Source organism: Scylla paramamosain, chromosome 42 (assembly GCF_035594125.1).
Source record: "Scylla paramamosain isolate STU-SP2022 chromosome 42, ASM3559412v1, whole genome shotgun sequence".
Taxonomy (NCBI): Eukaryota; Metazoa; Arthropoda; class Malacostraca; order Decapoda; family Portunidae; genus Scylla; species Scylla paramamosain.
In genome coordinates this window covers 5,525,001-5,547,500 of record NC_087192.1, presented here as the reverse complement: position 1 = coordinate 5,547,500, position 22,500 = coordinate 5,525,001, and the positions used below count along the sequence as shown (strand labels likewise).

The following is a 22,500-nucleotide window of genomic DNA, read 5'->3' as shown; positions in this document are numbered from 1 at the left end:
ACTCCTGTGTGGTAGTCGTATAAAGGAATGTAAAGCTACAACAGAGCAGTGGCCAGAAGTACCTGGGTATAAATTAAAGTTTTCCTAAGTCAGCATCTGAAATATAAATGTTTCACGTTTCCGAGTTTTGTGAAATATAGTCCAGCGTGTTAAATATTCAAGTGCGTTGTAAAGAAATTTGAAACTACAGTAACTATATGAACAGGCAAACTCGTAAGTAATCGTTGAAGTGTGTAATGAGTCAGAGCACTAATTATTAGTATTTTAACTCCTCAATTTTTTAACACTGCATTCTGGTGAGGAAATGACTCGTTTCCTGTGAGGTATAAGTTATCCAAAAATAGGGCAGAACATTGGCCAAAACTAATAAGGAAAAATCGAAGTGTTTTACAATTACCAGCCGATATTTATGAATGTTTCAGGTCCTCGACTTGTTAGTAAATATATTCCGCCGAATTAAAGATTTCTCAGCCATATCGTAATGGAATCGTAAACAATAGTACATGAACCGTCAACACTATAAGGAATAATCGAAGTGGCAATAATGTTAGCAACAGAACTATAAACGTTTCAACTCTTCGACTTTTAGTAAATGCATTCCAGCGAGGTAAAGATTCGCCATGTAAAGCTGCAGCAGACCAGCGGCCAAAACTACCAAGGATAAATCGAAGTCTTTGACGCCAGCACATGGACTATAAATGCTCCAATTCCTTGACTTCTTAGCATATGTGTTCCATTGAATTAGTGATCCGTCCCTCGTGTGGCGTAAAGGAATCTACAGCCACGGTGCAGCAGCTGCCGAAAGTGCCGAGGACCAATCGAAGTCTTTCATGCCATTAACTATAAATGTCTCCATTCGCCGCCAGACTCTTAGTGAAGCCGATTCAACATTAATCCTTGCAGTAAATCATCACGTTTATGGATTTTGCGAGTCATGATAATTGTGTTCGTTTTACCGTTTCCAAACATGGAATGCTAACTTACTGCGTGCTATAATAAAAACCGCCCTGAACTCACTGCAAATTGGTTTACTTACGTCAACTTGGAGAGCAAACTGCATTTATTTGAGGATTACACACGAAATGTCGGGGAACTTAAGAAATACAAAAGTAAAAAGAATGTTTGAAGACTTTTAGTCTAATTTTGAGTAATCTTTTTGGCTCAGCTCTTTAAGGACTGGCATCTTCAGTGGCCCTTTTTTTCTGCCCTTTGAAGCACTTGATCAGAGCCTCTAGTACATGAATAAAAATAGTTGTTTCAGTTATTTCAGGCACACATAAAGAAACGGCAACAAAGTAATGGATACGTGAGTTATATGGTGATTATTAGGTGGCATTAATGGATGTCATGGTAAATACAGGAAGAGTGGCGAGCTCTAACACACATAATAAACTAGGTGATTTATTTCCTTTTCCTTAGAATCGCCCAATTATAAGAATTTTCCTTTGTATATACTCTAGCAAATACTCAGAGAAATACCTCACTTAATCCAGCGATTTTTTATGGGGCAATGATTTACATTTTCCTGAGAACATCTGGTTTCTAAAATATTTCTTTGCATTACTTTTTCGTAAGACCTTTAATGATGTAGGAGTACCCGGATGCAAATTTCCGTCAAGTATTAGTCACACCTCGTTGAACACTCCCATGCCTAACGAATGGTATTTAAAAAGCACCTGGAGACAATTTACTTATCACTTTTTTCGTTTCTCTTCCTCCGCTACGCCATAAGATTTTTATTAACACTGAAATACCAGCGTCCTAACATTCTCCAGGTATTACTCATGCGTCGCTGAACGGTCCGGGGTGTGTGAGGAACGATGTTTGGGAAAAAGAGACGGAAAAGCGAGACTTGAGATGAAGACGCCTGCTGAAAAAAGAACCAGAGGGAGAAATATTCGTCCTGTACTTGATTTACTTGGCTTCAGTTATTTGGTCACGCGTTGCTATCGACCTTCTGTGATCAAACTCTGCACGCTGCCAGCGCTTATGACGAATGTTTTAGCCAGTCAGTCCCAATAGTGTGGCGAGGAGCGGGAGAGGGAGGAAGTGAGTAGCGGAGAGATGAAAGAACTAGGTACGATTCTCAATAATTTGCACGTGCCTTCTTATATTCATTGCTTCCTAGAAAATGTCTTTTAGCGTGGTGAAATGTGGAATACAAAACTTGATTCCTTATTTAATGACAGGAAATAGTGAATCTTTGTCCCGTCTATGAGTTTTGAGCAATAAATTAGGATATTGCATCACATTTCTAAACACGCCAATTTTCATCAGGACTATTTCAAAAGGCCACAGTAATTATAGGGCCAGGTTTCACAATCCTTTTCTTTATAAAAGGTGCAGAATATTTGTTTTCCTCTTTCTATTAAAGGCACAGAATTTATTTGTTTCCTTCTTCATGAAAGGTTCAAAATTACTCGTATAGCGAAAATTATGCTACTACCTCCCTCAAGACATCATTGGAAATATTGTTAAAATGCCACTACAATGCTGAAAACACCACTGAAAATCACAGTGGTTTGCAGTACAACTTGATGGAAATGGTCGAGATCAAACACTTAAAGCACTTGAGAATACTGCCCATTATGTGTTTTATTGCCTCGGTAACCTTGGCATGTGTTTTTATTGCCTGAAATGTCGCCTTGTGTCCCTAATGTTATGACCAGTAAATGTGATGAATGTGCGTCCAGAAATGAAGCCACAAGGTCCACCAAGATTCATGTCTATAAATCGAATACAAATTTATATACAGGGAATTTAATAGGTGGAGATGGTTATTCGATATTGGTTTCCTACAACATGATATCACTTCCTAGGCGACTATACATACATTGCTGTGGCGGACATAAGTGATGAATGGAAAACTACAAAAAGAATCATGCTTTTGAGAGGGGCAGTTAGACAAAGTTAATATAACCCATTAGTTTTATTTTAATCTGCTATGTTAGTTCGCTAAGTTACACAATGCCTTGTTCTGCCTACTACCTTCAGAGTTATGTTAATTTCTAACCTGCCACTGGATTTTATAATGCTTAGTAAACAAATACTGGCTGGAAATGAAAAATTAAGTGCTTTTCTCAGTCTTCTGTGGTTCCGTAATCTTTTAAGGGCAGCTTAAGGGAGCAAATGCAGGCTAGGAATGAAGCGTAAAGTGCTTCTCCCATTCTACCTAGCACTGTCCTCTAATTGTTCATGTCGTCATATATAATCTTTCCACAAGTACTTCCTTTCCGTCCATTAGCGGTTCTTAGCACGCCTCCACATCCACTAGCACGACCTAACTCCTCCCAAAATATCTAAGACTTTTGCGAGCGATTCACCTGCGTCCCCGAGGCTCGCAAATGTCAAGAAATATTTTTCAAACCTTTCTCGACCATAACCTTTAAGGAGAGAGAGAGAGAGAGAGAGAGAGAGAGAGAGAGAGAGAGAGAGAGAGAGAGAGAGAGAGAGAGAGAGAGAGAGAGAGAGAGATGTATATGCCAAAGGTACCAGATCTCACTGTAGTTTGTTTAAAATTTTAAGGGTTGTTTAACTAATTTATTCATATTTTCAGTTTTCAAATATATTCAGGTTTTAAGCGCTTTTTCATGGTGTGTGTGTGTGTGTGTGTGTGTGTGTGTTCTAGTACACCCTTGATTGTTGTACTTTTCACAATTGTACCATTGAGCCCATTAATCGAAGGTTCTCTCTCTCTCTCTCTCTCTCTCTCTCTCTCTCTCTCTCTCTCTCTCTCTCTCTCTCTCTCTCTCTCTCTCTCTCTCTCTCTCTCTCTCTCTCTCTCTCTCTCTCTCTCTCTCTCTCTCTCTCTCTCTCTCTCTCTCTCTCTCTCTCTCTCTCTCTCTCCAAAGATAAAGGAAGTTTGAAGTATAATGATGGTGATGACTCCTTTCTCTCCATGTCTTCACCACCGCCACCACCACCACCACCTCCGCCGCCGTTCTCATTATCATCAGCCTCATCATCATCACTATCCTCCATTTTTGCTCTTAATTAGGTCGCAGGAAAGAGTGTCCCCTTAATTAATCAATGCTCTCATGCCCGTAATTCTGTTTTTTCTCTACCAAGTAACATTTTTTTCTGTATCTTCTATATCTATTCCTTTTCCTCCATCCATTACTACTACTACTACTACTACTACTACTACTACGACTACTACTACTACCACCACCACCACTACCACCACCATTACTAGTACCACTACTGACTTTACTACTACTATTACTACTACTACTTCACCACTACCAACACTACCATCACCAACACCATCACCATCCCTATAATTAATACTAATACCTCCTCTCCTCCCCTATCCCAGGCTCCGGGGGGTCCGTGTGATGGGATACAAGTGTGAGTATGGAGGGGAGTGCGTGGAGCGGTACAGCCAGGCGGAGTGTGAGTGCCCGGAGTGCCGCGGGGAATACCGTCCCGTGTGTGGGGTCTGACGCGGCGCACTTCTACCACAGCCCCCTGCCTCCTCGCCCGCCACGCCTGCCGCTCCAGGACCCATGTGGACCTTCTGCACCAAGGCCCCTGTGGTGATTACCTGAGGGAGGACTGGCATGGATATGAAGGTGGTGAATTGAGGGTGTTTTAGAGTTTATTCGTGTGGGTGTTATTAAGGGCATTTCTTTGGCGGGTGGGAGTGTAATGGGGATAGGATATGTGCTTGTATGCGTGTGTTTTGGGTGAGGGTCCGTGTGTGTGTGTGTGTGTGTGTGTGTGTGTCATCTGCTTTGTTCTTTCTCCCTGCTTCATAATTTTCTGTTGAGTTTTTCTTGTTCTTGCATTTCATTAAGCTTCGTTTAGTTACTTTACCAAACTCGACACGACCAGTGAATTATCTTGAGCAAAACAAAAATTCTCGAGGAGTGTCAACGTGGCCTGAGGCAAAACAAATTGAACCCGAGCCAACATTATTACAGTTTATGACAAAAACCTTATAAAAGTTCTCATAACCAATACCAGATAGAGTACGAAGACTTATTAAAAGGCCTTTTTTGACTCCTCGGATCATTGAATATTGCTAAGGAAATTAAGTCATGTGAGGATAAGAGGCGCACGACTTCAAATATTCAATTGCTTATCAAATAAGATACGAACAGTGTATTGCAATAATGGATATTCTTTTGCTGCTATTGAAGAGGGTACATCTTAGGTCCAACTTCATCTTGGTACATATCAGTGACTTTGAAAATATTATCAAGTTTTTTTATTTTTTTTTATTTCTGGTTTACTTTTTCTTTTCTTTTTTTTTTATTTTAGTTTAGTTTTTCCTGAATACATTAGCTTTCTTTATGTACAAAATATCTACATCTATTAAATAACACATTACGAGAGGATTTAAGATGCGTTTTTACAAATTATGTATGTTATGCAAATGTCAGATTCTCTCTCTCTCTCTCTCTCTCTCTCTCTCTCTCTCTCTCTCTCTCTCTCTCTCTCTCTCTCTCTCTCTCTCTCTCTCTCTCTCTCTGTCTTTCATCACATCCTCTCGTATTCTCTCCGTCTTCTCTACACAAAACTCTTCTCCTCCTCTGCCACCTCCCCACTGTCTCTCCTTCCCTTCCTTCCTTCCTCCTCCCTTCCTCTCTCCTTTCCTCCCCAGCTCAGATAATTTCCTCCACGCTTCCTCTCGTCTCAGTGTTTGTCTTTGTACTTGTTCCGCAGTCACCTCTGAGAAAGTTAAGAGGCTGGAACGCGATTTCTCTCTTTCTCACTTGCCTTTCGATTTTCTCCCACTGTCAGATACAGTAGCAAAGATGTTAACTTTCTTTTTTTTTATTTTTATTCTCTCTCTTTTGTTTTCATTCTTTTCTTCGTCTATTTTTGCCGTAATTTTTGTGTGTGTTTTATGGTTGTAGATGTTGTTGTTTGTTGTTGTTGTTGTTGTTGTTGTTGTTGTTGTTGTTGTTGCTGTTGCTTTTGTTCTTTTTTCTTCATCTCCTCCTTCTCCTCCTCTTCCTCCTCCTCCTCCTTCTCCTTCTCTTTCTCCTTCTCCTTCTCCTTCTCCTTCTCCTCCTCCTCCTCCTCCTCCTCCTCCTCCTCCTCCTCCTCCTCCTCCTCCTCCTCCTCCTCCTCCTCCTCCTCCTCCTTATTTTCTTCATCATTGCTAAAAGTTCCGTCTTTTTTTTTTTTCTTTTTCCAGCAGACTTGTATATATTTTTTTTTTTCTTATCTCCTTTTAGATTTCTTTCTTGTTTCCTCTTTGCTTTGTTTTACTTTTCGCCTCATAGTTACTCGCCGGTTTGTTTAAGCTGGCCAAGTTAATTTTCTATCTCCAGAGGTTAAAGAAAGGAGGAAAAAAGAAGAAGAAAAAAAAAAGATCCGCCGTCATTTCGGCTTCATAAACTTCCTTCTTTTTGATGCCGGAAGTTTTGTTGACTCTCTCTCTCTCTCTCTCTCTCTCTCTCTCTCTCTCTCTCTCTCTCTCTCTCTCTCTCCTCTCTCTCTCTCTCTCTCTCTCTCTCTCTCTCTCTCTCCTAGGGTTACTAAATGGTTATATTTCCTTGTCTCAGCCAAGTTAATGATTACTTCCTCCTCCTCCTCCTCCTCCTCCTCCTCCTCCTCCTCCTCGTTCATCACCACAAGATGCACAAACAGAACACGAAATAAACGCAGGAACAAAAATAGCGAAAGATTACTTTTCGTGCTATTGCCATTTTGACTGTGTGTGTGTGTGTGTGTGTGTGTGTGTGTGTGTGTGTGTGTGTGTGTGTGTGTCTCGTTGTGTACGTGTTTTGGTCGTTTTTTGTTCACGCCCCTTCTCTGCTCTCTTATTCACCTCCACCCCCCCTTCATTTGAACCTGCAGTGCCATCCCTCCCCCCACCCCAATCAGCGACGCCCCGCCACGCACGTAACCTCTAATTTATAACGCAAGGACACACACATCCGCACGCCTAATTAGCTTAAAATTAATAACACGCAGGGAGTCACAACACACACACACACACACACACACACACACACACACACACACAAAGAGCTGCAACCTTTTCAAATATTGGTATAGATTTTATATTTAGTAACGAGTTGAGAGAAAGTGGATATCAGTTATAGGGGGAGGAAAAACAGGTATAAGAAAAATATGAATACAGGTACTCAGTAAATACACGAAGACTGATAACTAAGTAAATTACACGAGATATATATTAGATCCCCTCCTTTAATCAATGACTCTACCCATTCACTTCCCTGTCGTTTCTCACTCCTAGATGCGTGCAAGGATGTGGAGTGCGGACAGGTCGGCGTGTGCAGAGTGGATGCTGAAGGTGTTGGCCGCTGTTCCTGCCCCACCAATTGTTCGCAGGTGAGTGGAAGAGCATTTCAGACAATCTCCCACCTTATCTCTTTTACTTTCATCATGCTCTGGTTGAAGTTATTAGGAGTTATTAGCATTTTCAAGAGTTAAGAGAGGAAAAGAGAGTTATATTTTTACTTTTATTTGATATTTTTAACTATCCACAATTTTTTTTATACTGTATACATTGAAGATAAGTAATAATGAAGGTCAAGGTCCAGAAAGGATAAGTTTTAATAAGAAGTTAAGCTTTACCTATGAAAGGTATATTGTATAGCAAGAGACTGTCCGCCCACAAACTATATAACACACACACATAGTTAAATCAACAGCGAAAGTCACGAGACAAACAATGATGCAATAACATGATAGGTGCAAAAATATCAGGAAGAAGTACAGTTTGTCAGGTGATTGGCAGGTGTCTCAGGTAAGTGCCAGGTGTTGCTAATTAAAGCCAAGTTGCTGGAAATGTAACAAATAGGTGTGGCGAATTAAGTATAGAGTGTCAGGAGCGGAGTCAAAGGGTGAGAGCTAAACTGAGGGATAAATAGTTAGTAGTGGAGGTAATTGGGTGGTTAGAGTGGCTGTTGGTGAAGATAATGCTTGATTGTCACACGAGGAGGCGGATAGAAGTAAAGGTTGAAGTGTTGGTGTTTAAGTACGTGATCCATTGTCACTGAGAGAGAGAGAGAGAGAGGAGAGAGGAGAGAGAGAGAGAGAGAGAGAGAGAGAGAGAATGCCCCTTAACATTTTTTTTTCACAGATCTCTAAAAATATAGCTTTTATTTTGTCCTGTGATGTTATTAAAGTACATATAACATTATGATTAACTGAAATGTGTAATACTGTAAAGCCATTAGGGAAATTACTATATCACAACGAGAAAAAAAACTGCGAGTGAAGAGACAGAAGTGTTACAGTGTGTGTGTGTGTGTGTGTGTGTGTGTGTGTGTGTGTGTGTGTGTGTGTGTTTGAAAAATTGATCTAAAAATGAAAAAAGGAAGTAGCTAAAACAGAATAAGAATACGTAAGATTAGATTCTGGAAAAACATGTCTATTTCAAGGAAACAAAAAAAAAAAAAACCTGTCAACTGAAAATTTTACCCAGAAATTTCAGCGGCTTGCTTTAAAGGTGTGTGAGGTGTGTAAGGAGAAAAATGAGGGACAGAAATAGAGGTGCTCTGTGGATCGCCGCCCACGCAAAGGAATGGCAACAAATTAGTAACAAACAAAGCTAATTAGTTATGTACTTTATACGCAAAACTACAAACTGATCACAGCGAAGCAAAAACAAAAGATAAATAATGTTGTTACCGTTACTTATAAAATTTTGAGAGAATTTTATCAATTATAGAAGTGTTCCTGAGTAGACATGTTAACTTCAGTATACAACGAAACAGTGAATTACAAGATACTGTCATGCCTTCCCATTTTGGAGAGAAAAGAATAACAAGCACCGTCAAATAACACCTTTTTTTTTTCCCAATTAACAGTGACAGAATGCAGTGAACTTGTAATTATTGCAGACTTATCTATCCGAATCTTTATGAAAAATTACAATAAATATAGTGAAAGAAGCAAAGACCACAGAACAAATTAAAGATAATATTTCAGTTTGTTTGGGTCTCATATAATTTCGCGTCTAAACCCTTTCACCGCGATGGTCACCCCTCGCTACCATTCAGAACAGTGTAGAATATTGGACACGCAGTAAAAGAGAGAATATGAGTTTAATTTTGTCTTTCCTAGGCCACAGTAATATTTAAGATCCTAGTACAAAACTAAATAAGTGACAGAAAGCAAAACTACGTGATTATAGGAAAAATTTGTGTAGTAGTGAGAGTTAATGGCGATCATTACCTGGTTGTAAGATTTAGTTTTATTGTTATTATTATTATTAGTAGTAGTAGTAGTAGTAGTAGTAGTAGTAGTAGTAGTAGTAGTATTTTTATTATTATTACTGATATTCACAACATAAATTGTATGAACCAAAAAACACATAATTCTCTCTCTCTCTCTCTCTCTCTCTCTCTCTCTCTCTCTCTCTCTCTCTCTCTCTCTCTCCTCTCTCCTCTCTCTCTCTCTCTCTCTGCCCCAAATATAACCAAAAATCAGAAAAGAAATTTCATACGGTACTACTAAGTAATTAATTCATAGAGAGAGAGAGAGAGAAGAGAGAGAGAGAGAGAGAGAGAGAGAGAGAGAGAGAGAGGAGAGAGAGAGGTAGGTATAATGTAATACAAGTGAGGTGGACAGGTTAAGTACTCGTCAGGTGCTGCCCTTAATTATCATGTGACTTTTTTTCTTCATATTAGGTTTAATAGTTTAAGTTTTATTGATTATTCCTATTGTATTATACGTGAATGACTCTCTCTCTCTCTCTCTCTCTCTCTCTCTCTCTCTCTCTCTCTCTCTCTCTCTCTCTCTCGCTCTCGCTCTCTCTCTCTCTCTCTCTCTCGCTCCTCTGTCAATGCACGTAAATAATTAGCTGCGTTGTGTCTCATCTCGGAAATTATGAAACCTAGTCCTAATTACAGAATTATGAAAACTCTCCGTGATTGACACGACTCTGGTAACCCCGATTTTTGTGTTTCAGCTTCAAATAGAGGAGTTGTGTTCATATTTCTCTTGTAATATCAGAGTATGGAAATAGACCCAAACGAATTGCAAGGCTAAGAAAGTGATCCTCTCTCCCTTGGTCCACTTTCATCTCTCCCTCCCTCCTTCCCTTCCTCTTTACTTCTCCTTTCTATTTTTTTTTTCCTCTCCTTCAATCTTTTTTTTTTTCATCCAACGTCTACCTGCTCTTTATATTACACGTTTCTTGTCTTTTCTCTCCCTCCTTCCCTCCGTTCCCTCCCTTTCCTCCTCCTTTCTCTTTCACTCACTATCCCGTTCATCTTCTATCTGCCCTCGAAAACTACACGCCCCTCCTCTTCCTCCCTCCCTCCCTCCCTCCCTCCGCCAGGCCCTGGGCGGGGAGATCTGTGGCAGCAACGGGGAGAACCTACGCCTCGGAGTGCCACCTGCAGATAGCCGCCTGTGCCAATCAGCGCCAACTGACGGCCGTGCACAAAGGAAGCTGCGGTCAGTATGGGGAGGAAATGTGGGGAAGTGTTGGTTGTGGTGGTGGTGGTGGTGGTGGTGGTGGTTGTAGTAGTAGTAGTAGTTAGAAGTATTAGAAGTAGTAGTTGTTGTTGTAGGATAGAAATATGGAAAAATAGTTGTAGTAGTAGTAGTAGTAGTAGTTGTTGTGTTTGTTGTTGTTGTTGTTGTTGTTGCTATAGTTGAAAGGGAAGTGTGGATAGCAGTAGTAGTAGTAGTAACAGTAGTAGTTGTTGTTGCTGTTGTCCTTTGTTGTTGTTGCTGTAGTTGTAGTAGAAGCAGTAGTAACAACTGGTGGTGGTAGAAGTAGTGGTAATAGTTGTTGTTTTTGTTTTTGTTGTTCTTGTTGTTGTTGTTGTTTCTGTAGTTGAAAGGGAAGTGTAGATAGCAATAATAGTAGTAGTAGTAGTAGTAGTAGTAATAGTAGTATTTTCATATTTGTAGTAAAGATTCTCCTTATTTCAACCTTCTCCCCTATTTTCTTATTTTTACTCACCCAAAACATTACCGGCCTGCAGCAGCTGTGTGGGACGAGCTGGGAACGACCGTGGCTGTGTTTCAGGAAAGGAATGGACAGGAGACGTGTACCTCCCCTAAACTCTGCACTGTATGCCTGTCCCTATTTTCTTAGTTCATGGAGGGGAAGGATAGGAGGAAATGGGTAAATATCTCATCCAGGGACAACCACGTGTAGGCCTGACGGTTTCTGGCAGTTTTTTTTTTTTTTTTTTATGTGATGTTATGTCATGGCTTATTCCAGACATAATGACTCGTTCATCTAATGATAATGCACTTTAGCAAAACAGGATCTGGGTGTCAGTTTTAAAACGTGAACTATATTTAACACTTAAAAAGACTTAAGTACATTATGTAGAGTAATTGTTGTGATTTCAAAGGTTCGCTCTTAAAAATTAAAGGAATCCTTATAAGTAATTGACTGGAAATATGAAATGTAGTATAGATTATCAAAAAAAATTCTAAACATCTAATGTAATAGCAAAGGTCTAACTGAAGATTAAAAAAAGGATGACCAGTATTAAGTTACGAAAATAGATAGAGCGTATGTAGATGACTTTCTACGGAATTCTTACCAATAATAAAAAATAGTAGAGGATTTTTCATATTACTGATGAATTAAAAAGCTTTAGAAAGGCAGATTAAACTAGGAAAGAACATTGCAGAAAGATTAACTGTAGATTATCATGGTATCCTTAACAATCAAATTAACTGCAGAATTTTCAGAACGAAGACAGTCGTAAATTTACAATAAATCCGTAAAAAAAAAAAATAAATAATAATAATATATACAGTCGTATTACTGAGAACGGCGACTCACTGCAACAAACAAGCGAACTTTAAATCAGAGAAGATGAAGCTTGATAAGGTTGCTAGAGATTAAAACATGAAGACGGAAAGGTGAAGAGTAATTGAAATGAAAAGTTAGAGTCTAGGTATGTGAAGATTGATTGGGTGAACAAGAAAAGAGTCCACCAAATGTTGCAGGTAGACAGATACATAAACAGAGGGAGAGAAAGTATATGTGTTCACTGTTTAATCTAAAATCGTCTGTCAGCTGCATCATTTTCCATTTACTTTGATAACCACTAGTTACTTTTTCTCTCTCTCTTTTTTTTTATTTATTTATTTATTTTATTTTTTTTTTTTATTACTGAATGAACTGATCAAGCAAAATGTTAATTGTTATATTTCACTCATCCTCTCTGCCTCTCTTCCTTTCTATCTTCATTCACTAACTCTTTCATTCATTCATTAATATTTTTCGTCTTATTCTCTTACATATATTCCACTTTTCTCTTCCATTCTTCCCATTTCATGTAAATTTTCCTCTCATTTCTTCCCTTCCCCAACTAATCATTCTACCTTCCTTTCCCTTCTGTCTCGTAATACAGTAAAATCCCTCTTATCCGGCATCAACGGGACCGCCGACATGCCGGATACTTGAATATTGCCGGATACTCGAATAGAAGTGAAATTATGTCCACAATCACCACCCTACACTCACGCATCTTACCATAACAAAGATCAGCTGATCTTAATCAGGAGCTGATCTGATCAGCTGCTTAAGTGTAAGCACAACACGCTTCCTCTTTTCTACAACTTTAGGCAAGATGAAGGTGTCAGGCAATAAACAGTGCACACGCGGGACTGAGTCACTGAGTAAACACAGTGCAGTGGGCTGCGGATGGCGCGAAGCAGTGCGCTCTGGTGGCGAGGGGACAAAGTATGCCTCGCGCGGGAATTTTAATCGATTTTATGAGTACACATTGATTTTTTATTGATTCTAAGGCTCGGGGAAAAATGTGCCGGATACTTGAAGCTGCCGGATACTCGAATGCCGGATAAAAGGGATTTTACTGTAATCACATCCAATCCCTTTCTTCCCCTACGTCCTCACTCCCTCAATGCTTACCCCACCCCGCACTCTATACCCATCCCTTTTTCTCTCCTCTTCATCCCCCACTCCATTGCTTACCCACCCTCGCTGCATAGCCATTCCCTCTTCTCTTCCCCACATCCCTACTACTTCAGTGCTTATCCACTCTCACCCTAGATCTGTGCAAGGACGTGTACTGCAAGTTCGGGGCGCGTTGTGAGGGCGGGCGATGCATCTGTCCAACTGACTGCCCCGACAAGAAGGAACCTGTGTGCGGCTCTGACCGGATTACCTACAGCAATGAGTGTGTCATGAGGAAGGTGAGTCTGCTTGCTACGGATCTCTGTGTAGCTTTGAGGGGAGGGCTTTTATTTATAGTGGGTTTATTTATTTATTTATTTTTTTCTGATAAGGATCTTTTTTGCATATGTCTTGTGGGATTTTATTTATGATTTCTCTGCTACGGGTCTCTGTAGCTTAGTGGGCTTGAATTTTTTTTTTTTTTTGTTTATGTAGGAGGGACACTAGGCAAGGGCAACAAAATCCAAAAAAAAAAAAAAAATAAATAAAAGCCCACTGAGATGCCCGTCGCAGAAAAGGGTCCAAAGCGGTAGTCAAAAATTGCAGGATAAATGTCTACTTTGGTTTGTAGCTGGTTCGTGGATGTATGTTTTTTAATGTTTATTTGTTCGGTCTTTTCTTTCCAGGTTTACGTAACTTTGTGGATTTTATTTATTATTTCTTTATTTGGGATTGATTCATTGTTGTTTTTTCATCGTTTATTTTATTTTATTTTTTTTTTCTGCTTCCGGGCATTTCTTTGAACCCATCACTGTATAGCGTGCGACTCTTATATACAATGTTTGTCTGAAATCCTGTTGCACAATTTGCCTGTGTAATTTCATCATACGTGCTGAACTTTCTGCAACATTTATACATGTTAAGACATCGTTTCTTCCTCCCTTGGAGATGAAGAGTTGTGAAACTTTCTCGAAATGTTGCTTTTATTTCTAGCAGTCTGATTTTGCATGTGGAAATGCGCTCAGAACTTACAGTACTTTGTTCAGAGAGAGAGAGAGAGAGAGAGAGAGAGAGAGAGAGAGAGAGAGAGAGAGAGAGAGAGAGAGAGAGAGAACTATCTACGTTGAAGTTATAGTTTAAAAAAGATATCTGATAAAATGTGCTAGTATGATGTACCTTGATTTATGTGTGACACCACTGTAATGTACGTTCCATTGCCTATATTGCTATGCGAAAGTTAGTTGGTATATCATCGATTTTTTTTTCTTATCTTGCACAGGTGGCGTGTGAAAAGAATGAGGACCTGAATTATCTCTTCTTTGGGGAATGTAATGAGATTGGCGGCATCGTGACGGGTGAGAATGTGTACAGTATTAGCACGTCAGTCATGTATGTAGTAGATAAATTAATGTTCCTCACTCGCTCACGAGAACACACACACACACACACACACACACACACACACCACTCCCTAGCTCGTTGGAGAACCACTTGATAACGGTCACAGCGGTCATGAGACAAGCAGGTAATCAAGAGTATAATGAATCAAACACCTTTCCTAATTTAATTTAAGTAGATAGAAGACAACACAAGCTTGCCCTAGACTTTCCATATTACAACTATAGATAAATGCAGCAGGTTAAGCAGAAACATCATCCCCTTCTTTTCACTCCTCGCTGTCAGACGTGATCTACCCGACGCCCTTGCCGCCAGCCAGCCCCGAGGACCCATGCCACACCCACACCTGCATCGCGGGGGCCGAGTGTCAGTCAGACGGAGAGGGACGCGCCCGCTGTGTGTGTGACATCTACTGCTCGCCGCCGCCCCGCTATGAGCCTGTGTGCGGCAGTGACATGGAGTTTTACGAGTCGGAGTGTCTCATGCGGCTACACGCTTGCAACATCCAAGTGCAGCTATTTGTAATGCCAGTCCACGAGTGTGCCAGTAAGTGCCGCACCCCGGGAGCGCTGAGTGATGAGTGCCAGGGCTGTGGTGGTTGTTTGTTGGGTTAGTGATGATGGAATGCAGGAGAAAGAGAGATTAGGATGAAGAAGCAAATAGTGTGGTGGATATTGAAGGGATGTTGCAAGATTTGAAATATTAGGAACTTAGATTTCTTCTATTTGGCTTAGAAGGACTAGTGAATTAAGTATTATTCCCATTACTGCTGAGATTGACATTTGGTAACATTAAGAGTTTTGTGAAACATTTTCTATAATGAAACAGAAAAAAAGAGGTTACAGATTCCTCTTCTAGGCTCCAGAGATGTTGAAGAAACTAATACAAAAATTTGTCGGAAATGTTAATATAAGTCATTATGGGAGAAAATTGTCCGGCAGTTGAAGGTTTAGAGTTAGTAATGCATGCGTGTGTGTAACTGTATATAAGAGTGAGGACTGCAAAACTACGTAGTGATGTGGCGTGAGGTGAATATTAAAGCAGTGCAGACGTCAGTAATGGATGTGTGACTTAATTTTATCCCCCATTATTCTGTTGGGTTTAACTAAGTCCTGTAGTAAAATTAGCAGAAATTGTGGGGTTCTAAGTTTTTGGTGATGTCGAAGTGTTGCAACTGTTTGGTGAACTGACTGAGGATTTCATTTCTTCTTCTTCTTCTTCTTCTTCTTCTTCTTCTTCTTCTTCTTCTTCTTCTTCTTCTTCTTCTTCTTCTTCTTCTTCTACTACCTCATCTTCCTCCTTCTCCTCCTCTGCTTTCTCCTCCTGTAGCCTCACAACGATCGAGGGCGTGCAACGGGACCTCGCCGCTGAGCAACCCATCAACAGGCGAGGACCTTTTCTGCGGGGAGGGCGGCACCATCTGCCCACCCGGGACCTATTGCCACCGCGGCCACCACTTCGCCAAATGCTGCAGAGACTACTCTGTCCGGGTAGCGGGTAAGGAAGAACAGCGGTGACCTGGCTTTTGTGTGTGTTTCTCTCATTTTTTTTTTTATGTAGCTTTTTTTTTTTTTTTTGTAGTATTTTTGTATTCCTGTTTTATGTTTTCTTCGTTTTTTTTCTTTATCTTTTGTTTTTGTGTATATTTTATTGTTTTATTGTTCCATCCGTTCTTCTGTTTGTTTACTTGATTTCTTTTTATGGTCTGGTTATATTTTTTCTTACGTCGTTTTAAATCGCTTTGTCAATTCTTCCATGTGTTTTATTTATCTTTTCCTTTTTTTGTTTCTTTTTTTTATGTATATATTTTCTCTCGTAAATAGATTAAATTTTCTTATTGCCTCATCCGTTCTTGTTGTTTTCCTGATTTTTTTTCTTTTTAATGCTTTTTTTCTTTGTATGTCGCTTTGTTGTGTCTTTTTTTTTCTTCTCTTTTACGTGTGTGGGTTTTCTTTTGTGTCTTGCGAATGGATGTACTTTTTATTTTTTTTTATCTGACTTTTATATCATAGCTTTTTCTGTCCAGCTATTTGTCTTTTTTTTTCTTGTGTGTGTGTGTGTGTGTGTGTGTGTGTGTGTGTGTGTGTGTGTGTGTGTGTGTTTGGAAATTGGTGTTTTTAGTTTTTTTTTTTTTGTGGATATTTTTCTTTACTGTATTTAATTGTTGAGTGATTAGTTTTCATGGCGCACAGTATTGGTTTTATATTGTTTTAACTGTTCGTCACTTTCTCGTTATCTTAATTAAATTCTTCATCGTCATTCACCATACTCTCTCTCTCTCTCTCTCTCTCTCTCTCTCTCTCTCTCTCTCTCTCTCTCTCTCTCTCTCTCTCTCTCTCTCTCTCTCTCTCTCTCTCTCTCTCTCTCTCTCTCTCTCTCTCTCTCTCTCTCTCTCTCTCTCTCTCTCTCTCTCTCTCTCTCTCTCCTATGCCCATCTTTCATTCATATCTAATTATACCTAACACTACTTCTTCCTTCTTTTCCTCAACCGACGCGGACGCCCACCCACCAACCCCACCAATGCAACCACACGTCCTTTTCCCCCATTCCCCATTCCTCCACTCCCCACCGCGACGCCCCATCACCCCATCACCCTCCCATAACAGTGATAGAGGCGCCAGAACCGGACGACTGCCACCAGAGTGAATGGGGATGCTGTGACGACGGGATCAATTTCGCCTCGGGTCCAGAGCGAGAGGGATGCCCCGAGGCCTGTCGTTGCCATAGATTAGGTGAGACCCTCCCCCCTCCCTCTCTTCCAGCCGCCCTCACGCCGCCCAGAATTCCTGCTAAGGTTCCCCAAACTCCCCCTTCCCTCCCTCCCTCCCTCCCTCCCTGAAACCGCTAGCTCGCCCATCCACCTATTTTTCCTCCTCTTCCGCCTCCAATTTCGTTTCGCCATCTTCTCCTGTTTCGTTTTCCTCTCCCCTTCGTTTCCTGTTGTCCGTTTTCTTTCACGTGTGACTGGGTCTCGTTTTCTTTTTTCTTTTCATTTATTTACTCCTGTGTGAGGGTGTCTACTGCTTACTTTAATTTCTCGTTATTGTTTTTTTTTTCCTTCGTTTTCCTCGTATACCTTTATTCCTTATTCTTCCTCCCCATCCTCCTCCTATTCCTCTTCCAACACCACCACCATCACCACCTTCATAAACCTTTATCATTCCTACTAAGTTGTTTATCATAAGCTTAAGAAGTTCTTTCTTTTTATTTATGCCAAGAATTAAAAGTAATCCAGCATTCATATGTCTCAGGTGCTCAGTCTGTACATAATTATTCTAATGAGTGCCAGGTGTGAGTTCCCATTTCTGTATGTCACTCATTTTTTTCTTTTATTTTTTTTTACCTTCACGGTGTTTAAATTTAATCCTCCTCCTGCTGCAAATACTGTTAGTATTGTTCATCCTCCTCCGGCTCCTTTTCCTATTCCTCCTCTTCCTTCCTCTCTTCATTCTTCCAGTATTAATTTAATACCACTGTGAATAATAATAATAATAATAATAATAATAATAATAATAGTAATAATAATAATAATAATAATAATGCTTATACTTCTACTACTACTACTACTACTACTACTACATATTTCTATTATTTATCTCCTTGTTTCTATTTAATTATTCATTTATTTCTTGAGAGATACCTGCGTATATTCCATAAAAAAAGCAGCATGTAACAGAAAACTAAGGTAAAACGACATGTGTATTCAAGAGATATAAGGAACAAAGCTCTTTACAATTACTCGCTACAGACACTATTACATCGCGACCCCTTACTCTCTAAATAACTCAATCACTCCATCATCATATACACTTTTCTCAACTCAAGTCTTAGGCGTTGAAACAGCACACACTTATTTTTTCCACACGCTTCAATTGTGCAAACATATTACTGACTCAACGCAGTGGAGAGAGCAAATAACAAGAGCTTCATTTGGGTAATTGCGCCTGTGATTGCTTGCCGTATCATTCTCGGCGACGTAATGGGCGGAGTCGTCACCGCTGCTCAGTCATCATCAGTAGTAATTTGTACGCCATAACTCATATCACTTTTCGCTCCTCACATGCCTTGCTTTATATATATCTTCCTTTGTGAACCTTAGTAGCTTGTAGAGGGAGTGAGGGAGAGAGAGGAAGAGGGGAATTATAAGCTAATCATTTCTTACATTCTTTCCTCCCCTCTTCTCAGTACGTACTTTTCTTTCCTCATTCACACATGGTAATAATAAGGTTGGATGAGAGCGAGAAAGAAAGGTATTGTAGACTAACCTCTTTCTTTCTTTTCCTTCCTCCCCTCTCAGTCTCTGCTTTTCCATCCATCGTATAGCGAGGCAGGATGTGAATGTGGTTGTGGATGTAGGTATGTGCGCCCGGAAGATAGTGCTATACGTATATAACTAACTTTTCTTGCATTCTTTTCTTCCTTTCTCAATTTCTCCCTCTCCCCCCAACTATCCCCACAATAGTAATAGCAAGGTAGTGTGTGGATGTAGGTGTGAATATAGGTGCGGGTGTCCAGATATATGTATATGTATATAAAATTACTTTTTCTTATATTTTTTTCCTCTCTTCCTTCTCAGTCTCTCCTCTTCCTTCATCCATCCCTCCTGTAGCAAGCCAGAGTGTTGATATAGGTGTGTGTGTGTGTGTGTATGTGTGTGTCCTTTAGCAAGAGTTCCCTTGTCAATAACTCCCCACAAAGGTCAAGGCATTCCACTGATTCCACTCACTCCACTCTCTCCACTCTCTCCCACCAGCTACATCTTCCATCTCACTCCATCTAAGGCTTTCTCTTCTCCCTGCCCCTCTTGTCTTCCCGCCTCCAGACCACCTCGTGCATCCTTCGCTCCCCTCACTTCTCTCACTAGCCGGCCTCCTCCTTCCCTTCTATTCTCTTACCGTCACCTCATAACATCTGCCCTGTCACTCTACAATCTTCCCTTCCTTCTTGTATTGGTGTTAAATTATCTCTATCCAGGTGTTTTAGTTCTATCAATCTTTCAGTTATTTTTTATTACCATTTTTTCCATCCTTTCTTCTTTTTCCTTTCCTTCCTGCATTCCTTTCTTCTTTCCTTCTTCCCACCCTTCCTCTCTTCTTTCTTTCCTTTCTCCCTCCCTTCCTCTCTTCTTTCCTTCCTCTCTTTTTTTCTTTTTGCTCCATCCCTCTTCTCCTTTCATCTTTCCTTCCTCCGTTCCCTTTTCCATTTGTTTCCTTTATCCCTTTTCTTTTTTCACTCCCTTCATCGTTTCTTTATCCATTTCTCCCTTCCTTTCTCCTATCATTTCTCCCTTTCTCCCTCCAGTCCTTCAATCTTTCCTCCCTGCCTTCCTCCCACTTTTTTTCCTCATAACAGTACAAAATTTTCGTGTACCCAAAACAAACTAGTTATCCAGATAGTTTAGTCCTTAAATTATGCATCAGCCGCCCAAGAAATATGTACCTAAAGTAGTAAAATGAGCATTATAATCCTTAACATTTGAAGTATTCCTTTAAATATTTCATTCAGTCACTTATTTATAGTAAGATTTTTTTTTCTCTCGAGTTCCTCTCTCTCTTGGAAGAACGTTTATGTTTCCCTCATTAACTTTTTATGTGGGATATATTTCTTCACCGCTTTAACATTTACTCGTTTCTTTTTTTTTTTCTTTTTTTTATAGATTCTGGTGAATACTTTATTTGTGGTATTCTGGTATGAAATATTTAAATACACACACGCACAATTCTCTCTCTCTCTCTCTCTCTCTCTCTCTCTCTCTCTCTCTCTCTCTCTCTCTCTCTCTCTCTCTCTCTCTCTCTCTCTCTCTCTCTCTCTCTCTCTCTCTCTCTCTCTCTCTCCACACACCTTACTCTTACAGAAAGTATCAAATAATCTTGGTTTCCTTGTGCCTCATTCTTCTTAATATATATATTTTTTTTTTCGTGTGAATGAGACAGTTCTAACTTATAGTTCCGTCATTTTTTGTTTCTTTACTGTATTTGTAAAGGTGGATATTAGGGAGGAATTTATTTTGTCTATTGTACAGTATTATTATTATGTTTGTTTGTTTGTTTGTTTGTTTGTTTGTTTTGTTAATTTTTATTGGACGAGTGAGAGAGATTCAGAATTCAAGGGTAAAGCAGTGATGAGCATAATAAAAAGAAAACTCAACAGCCCATAATAACTCTCTCTCTCTCTCTCTCTCTCTCTCTCTCTCTCTCTCTCTCTCTCTCTCTCTCTCTCTCTCTCTCTCTCTCTCTCTCTCTCTCTCCACCCCTCGTTGAAACTATCGCTATGACCTAATTACATTTAATCGTATTACACGCTTAATATTTTTGTGATGTAATTCATGTAATACAGCTCTTACCCATGTGTGTGTGTGTGTGTGTGTGTGTGTGTGTGTGTGTGTGTGTGTGTGTTTGTTTTTCCAGGGTCAATCCGGGAGCCGTGTGACGCAGTGACGGGCGTGTGTGAGTGTCGGCCTGGCGTAGGAGGCAAGAACTGTGACCGCTGCCTGCCGGGGTATTACGGCCTCAACAGGGTGAAGGAGGGCGCCATCGGGTGCACGCGTGAGTATGCTGATAGTGGTGGTGGTGGTGGTGGTGGTAGTGGTAGTAGTAGTAATAGTTTTCGGTCTTTTTTTATTTTTATTTTATTTTTTTTTATTTATTTTATTTTTTTTTTTTTACTATTTCCGTAACTTTTGATCAGCGAAAATTTTCTACCATTTTTTTTTCTTTTTTTCTAAAGTTGAAAAGATAATATATAGAAATAAAAGTCAAAGGATATTGTTCGATATTTTTTGTTCTCTTTCTTTACAACTTGGGAATTTTAATATAAATAAAAGTCGATAGATATTATTGCTAATTTTCAAGTTGTTACTGTTGAGAATCATAAGAACATACTGAAATTAGAGAACCTGCAAGAAGCCATCAGGCCAACACGAGGGCAGTCCTTATATAAAACATACTTAGCACCTATTTCCACCAATCATCTCCATACACACCTGTCGTCGTTGTTAAAGAGCAGTACTTTTTCCAGTCAACAGATGCCTTCAGGTAGACTTCACATGATTAATCTACGTAGCTTCCTTCTGGGACCTTGCTGTTATATAGTCTTTTCTTATTGTACCTTTTCCAGGCCCTGTGCTGCCCTCTATACAGCTGTTCCGCTTGTTGTAATAATGGAGGTGTTGTCTGATTGTAACTTACTCTCATCCACCACGCGATATAAAGAAAAAAATTAGGCCAGGAATAGAATTACATATTAAAAATACAAAGAAAAGACCAGAAATATAAACACTAGGAATATGATTTGATTTAGAATTCAAGAACATCATACATCTGTCACCAGGTTGTTCTTGATGATAATGTTATTGGTGTCATTTTCAAAGTAGTGGTAGTATGTTAGTATTTTTATTGGAGCGGTTTCATTCATAAGTGAGCACAGCACTTTTAATAATCCATAAACACAATCACACAGCAATCCCAGTGTCGCAATGAGCTGTTATGTAATACAGTATTTGCTGCTCACAATATATGCAAATGTTGCACCGCGGGAAACTAGAAATATCAGCTGAATGTACTGAACGTATGACAGCTTTATAGACAAATGAAAAAGAATATGTTTAATTGTCATGCACGAGTAGTAGAAGTAGTAGTAGTAGTAGTGGTGGTGGTGCTGGTGGTAATTGTTGTTGTAAGATTAATAACCGCAGACGCAAAACTATTAATCGTAGTTTTGGTAATGTTTACAGTTACAACCATCTGTAGGGAGTCGGAGTGGCATTAAAAGCAGAGTGACAGAACCGAGCAGTATCAGTAGCAACCATTGTTCATAACACAGGCGTCCTTACCAACCCTCCCTAACGCACTGAGGCTTGTGCTGCGGTGGACATGATCAGAATTACATTGCACAGAGACATACTTTCATACGACAAATACTTGCATACATATTTTTCACCGCGACGAGTGTGTGCGTGTATATGTGTGTGTGTGTGTGGAATACTGTGCTATGTTGTATGCTGTTTGGAGTGCATGACAGGTGCGGCGGAGGGAAGTGCTACATTCACTCCCCTGATACATGAGCGGGTTTGGGACGAGGCAGTGGATTCCGATAGCCAGGTCGAAAAAGGAATTAAAAACACACACAAAGCAATTCATTATAAAAGTGTGGGACTCATAACGAAATGGCCCCGAGCCTCGCTGGGAACTGTGCATTATTGTATAGAAATGGAAGGATAGCGTACGTGCGTAGAGTGAGTGGGTGGTTGTGTGTGTGTGTGTGTGTGTGTGTGTGTGTGT

At 40.0% G+C, this 22,500-nt stretch overlaps 1 protein-coding gene across 2 annotated transcripts in view; it reads left to right on the top strand.

Annotated features, from left to right (window-relative positions):
• Window positions 1-4,473: 4,473 nt before the first annotated feature.
• The window catches only part of LOC135093228 (agrin-like), a 42,952-nt gene continuing 24,925 nt past the window's right edge, over window positions 4,474-22,500 (top strand). The window contains exons 1-9 of one of the 2 annotated variants that reach the window (XM_063992215.1): window positions 4,474-4,538; window positions 7,217-7,311; window positions 10,271-10,389; window positions 12,980-13,122; window positions 14,103-14,178; window positions 14,507-14,767; window positions 15,551-15,718; window positions 16,828-16,953; window positions 20,629-20,766. In XM_063992215.1, coding sequence (XP_063848285.1) covers window positions 4,509-4,538; window positions 7,217-7,311; window positions 10,271-10,389; window positions 12,980-13,122; window positions 14,103-14,178; window positions 14,507-14,767; window positions 15,551-15,718; window positions 16,828-16,953; window positions 20,629-20,766 — 1,156 coding nt within the window. In that variant the 5' untranslated portion in view covers window positions 4,474-4,508. The remainder of the gene's footprint in view (window positions 4,539-7,216; window positions 7,312-10,270; window positions 10,390-12,979; window positions 13,123-14,102; window positions 14,179-14,506; window positions 14,768-15,550; window positions 15,719-16,827; window positions 16,954-20,628; window positions 20,767-22,500) is intronic. The other variant, XM_063992217.1, reaches the window with a different exon arrangement.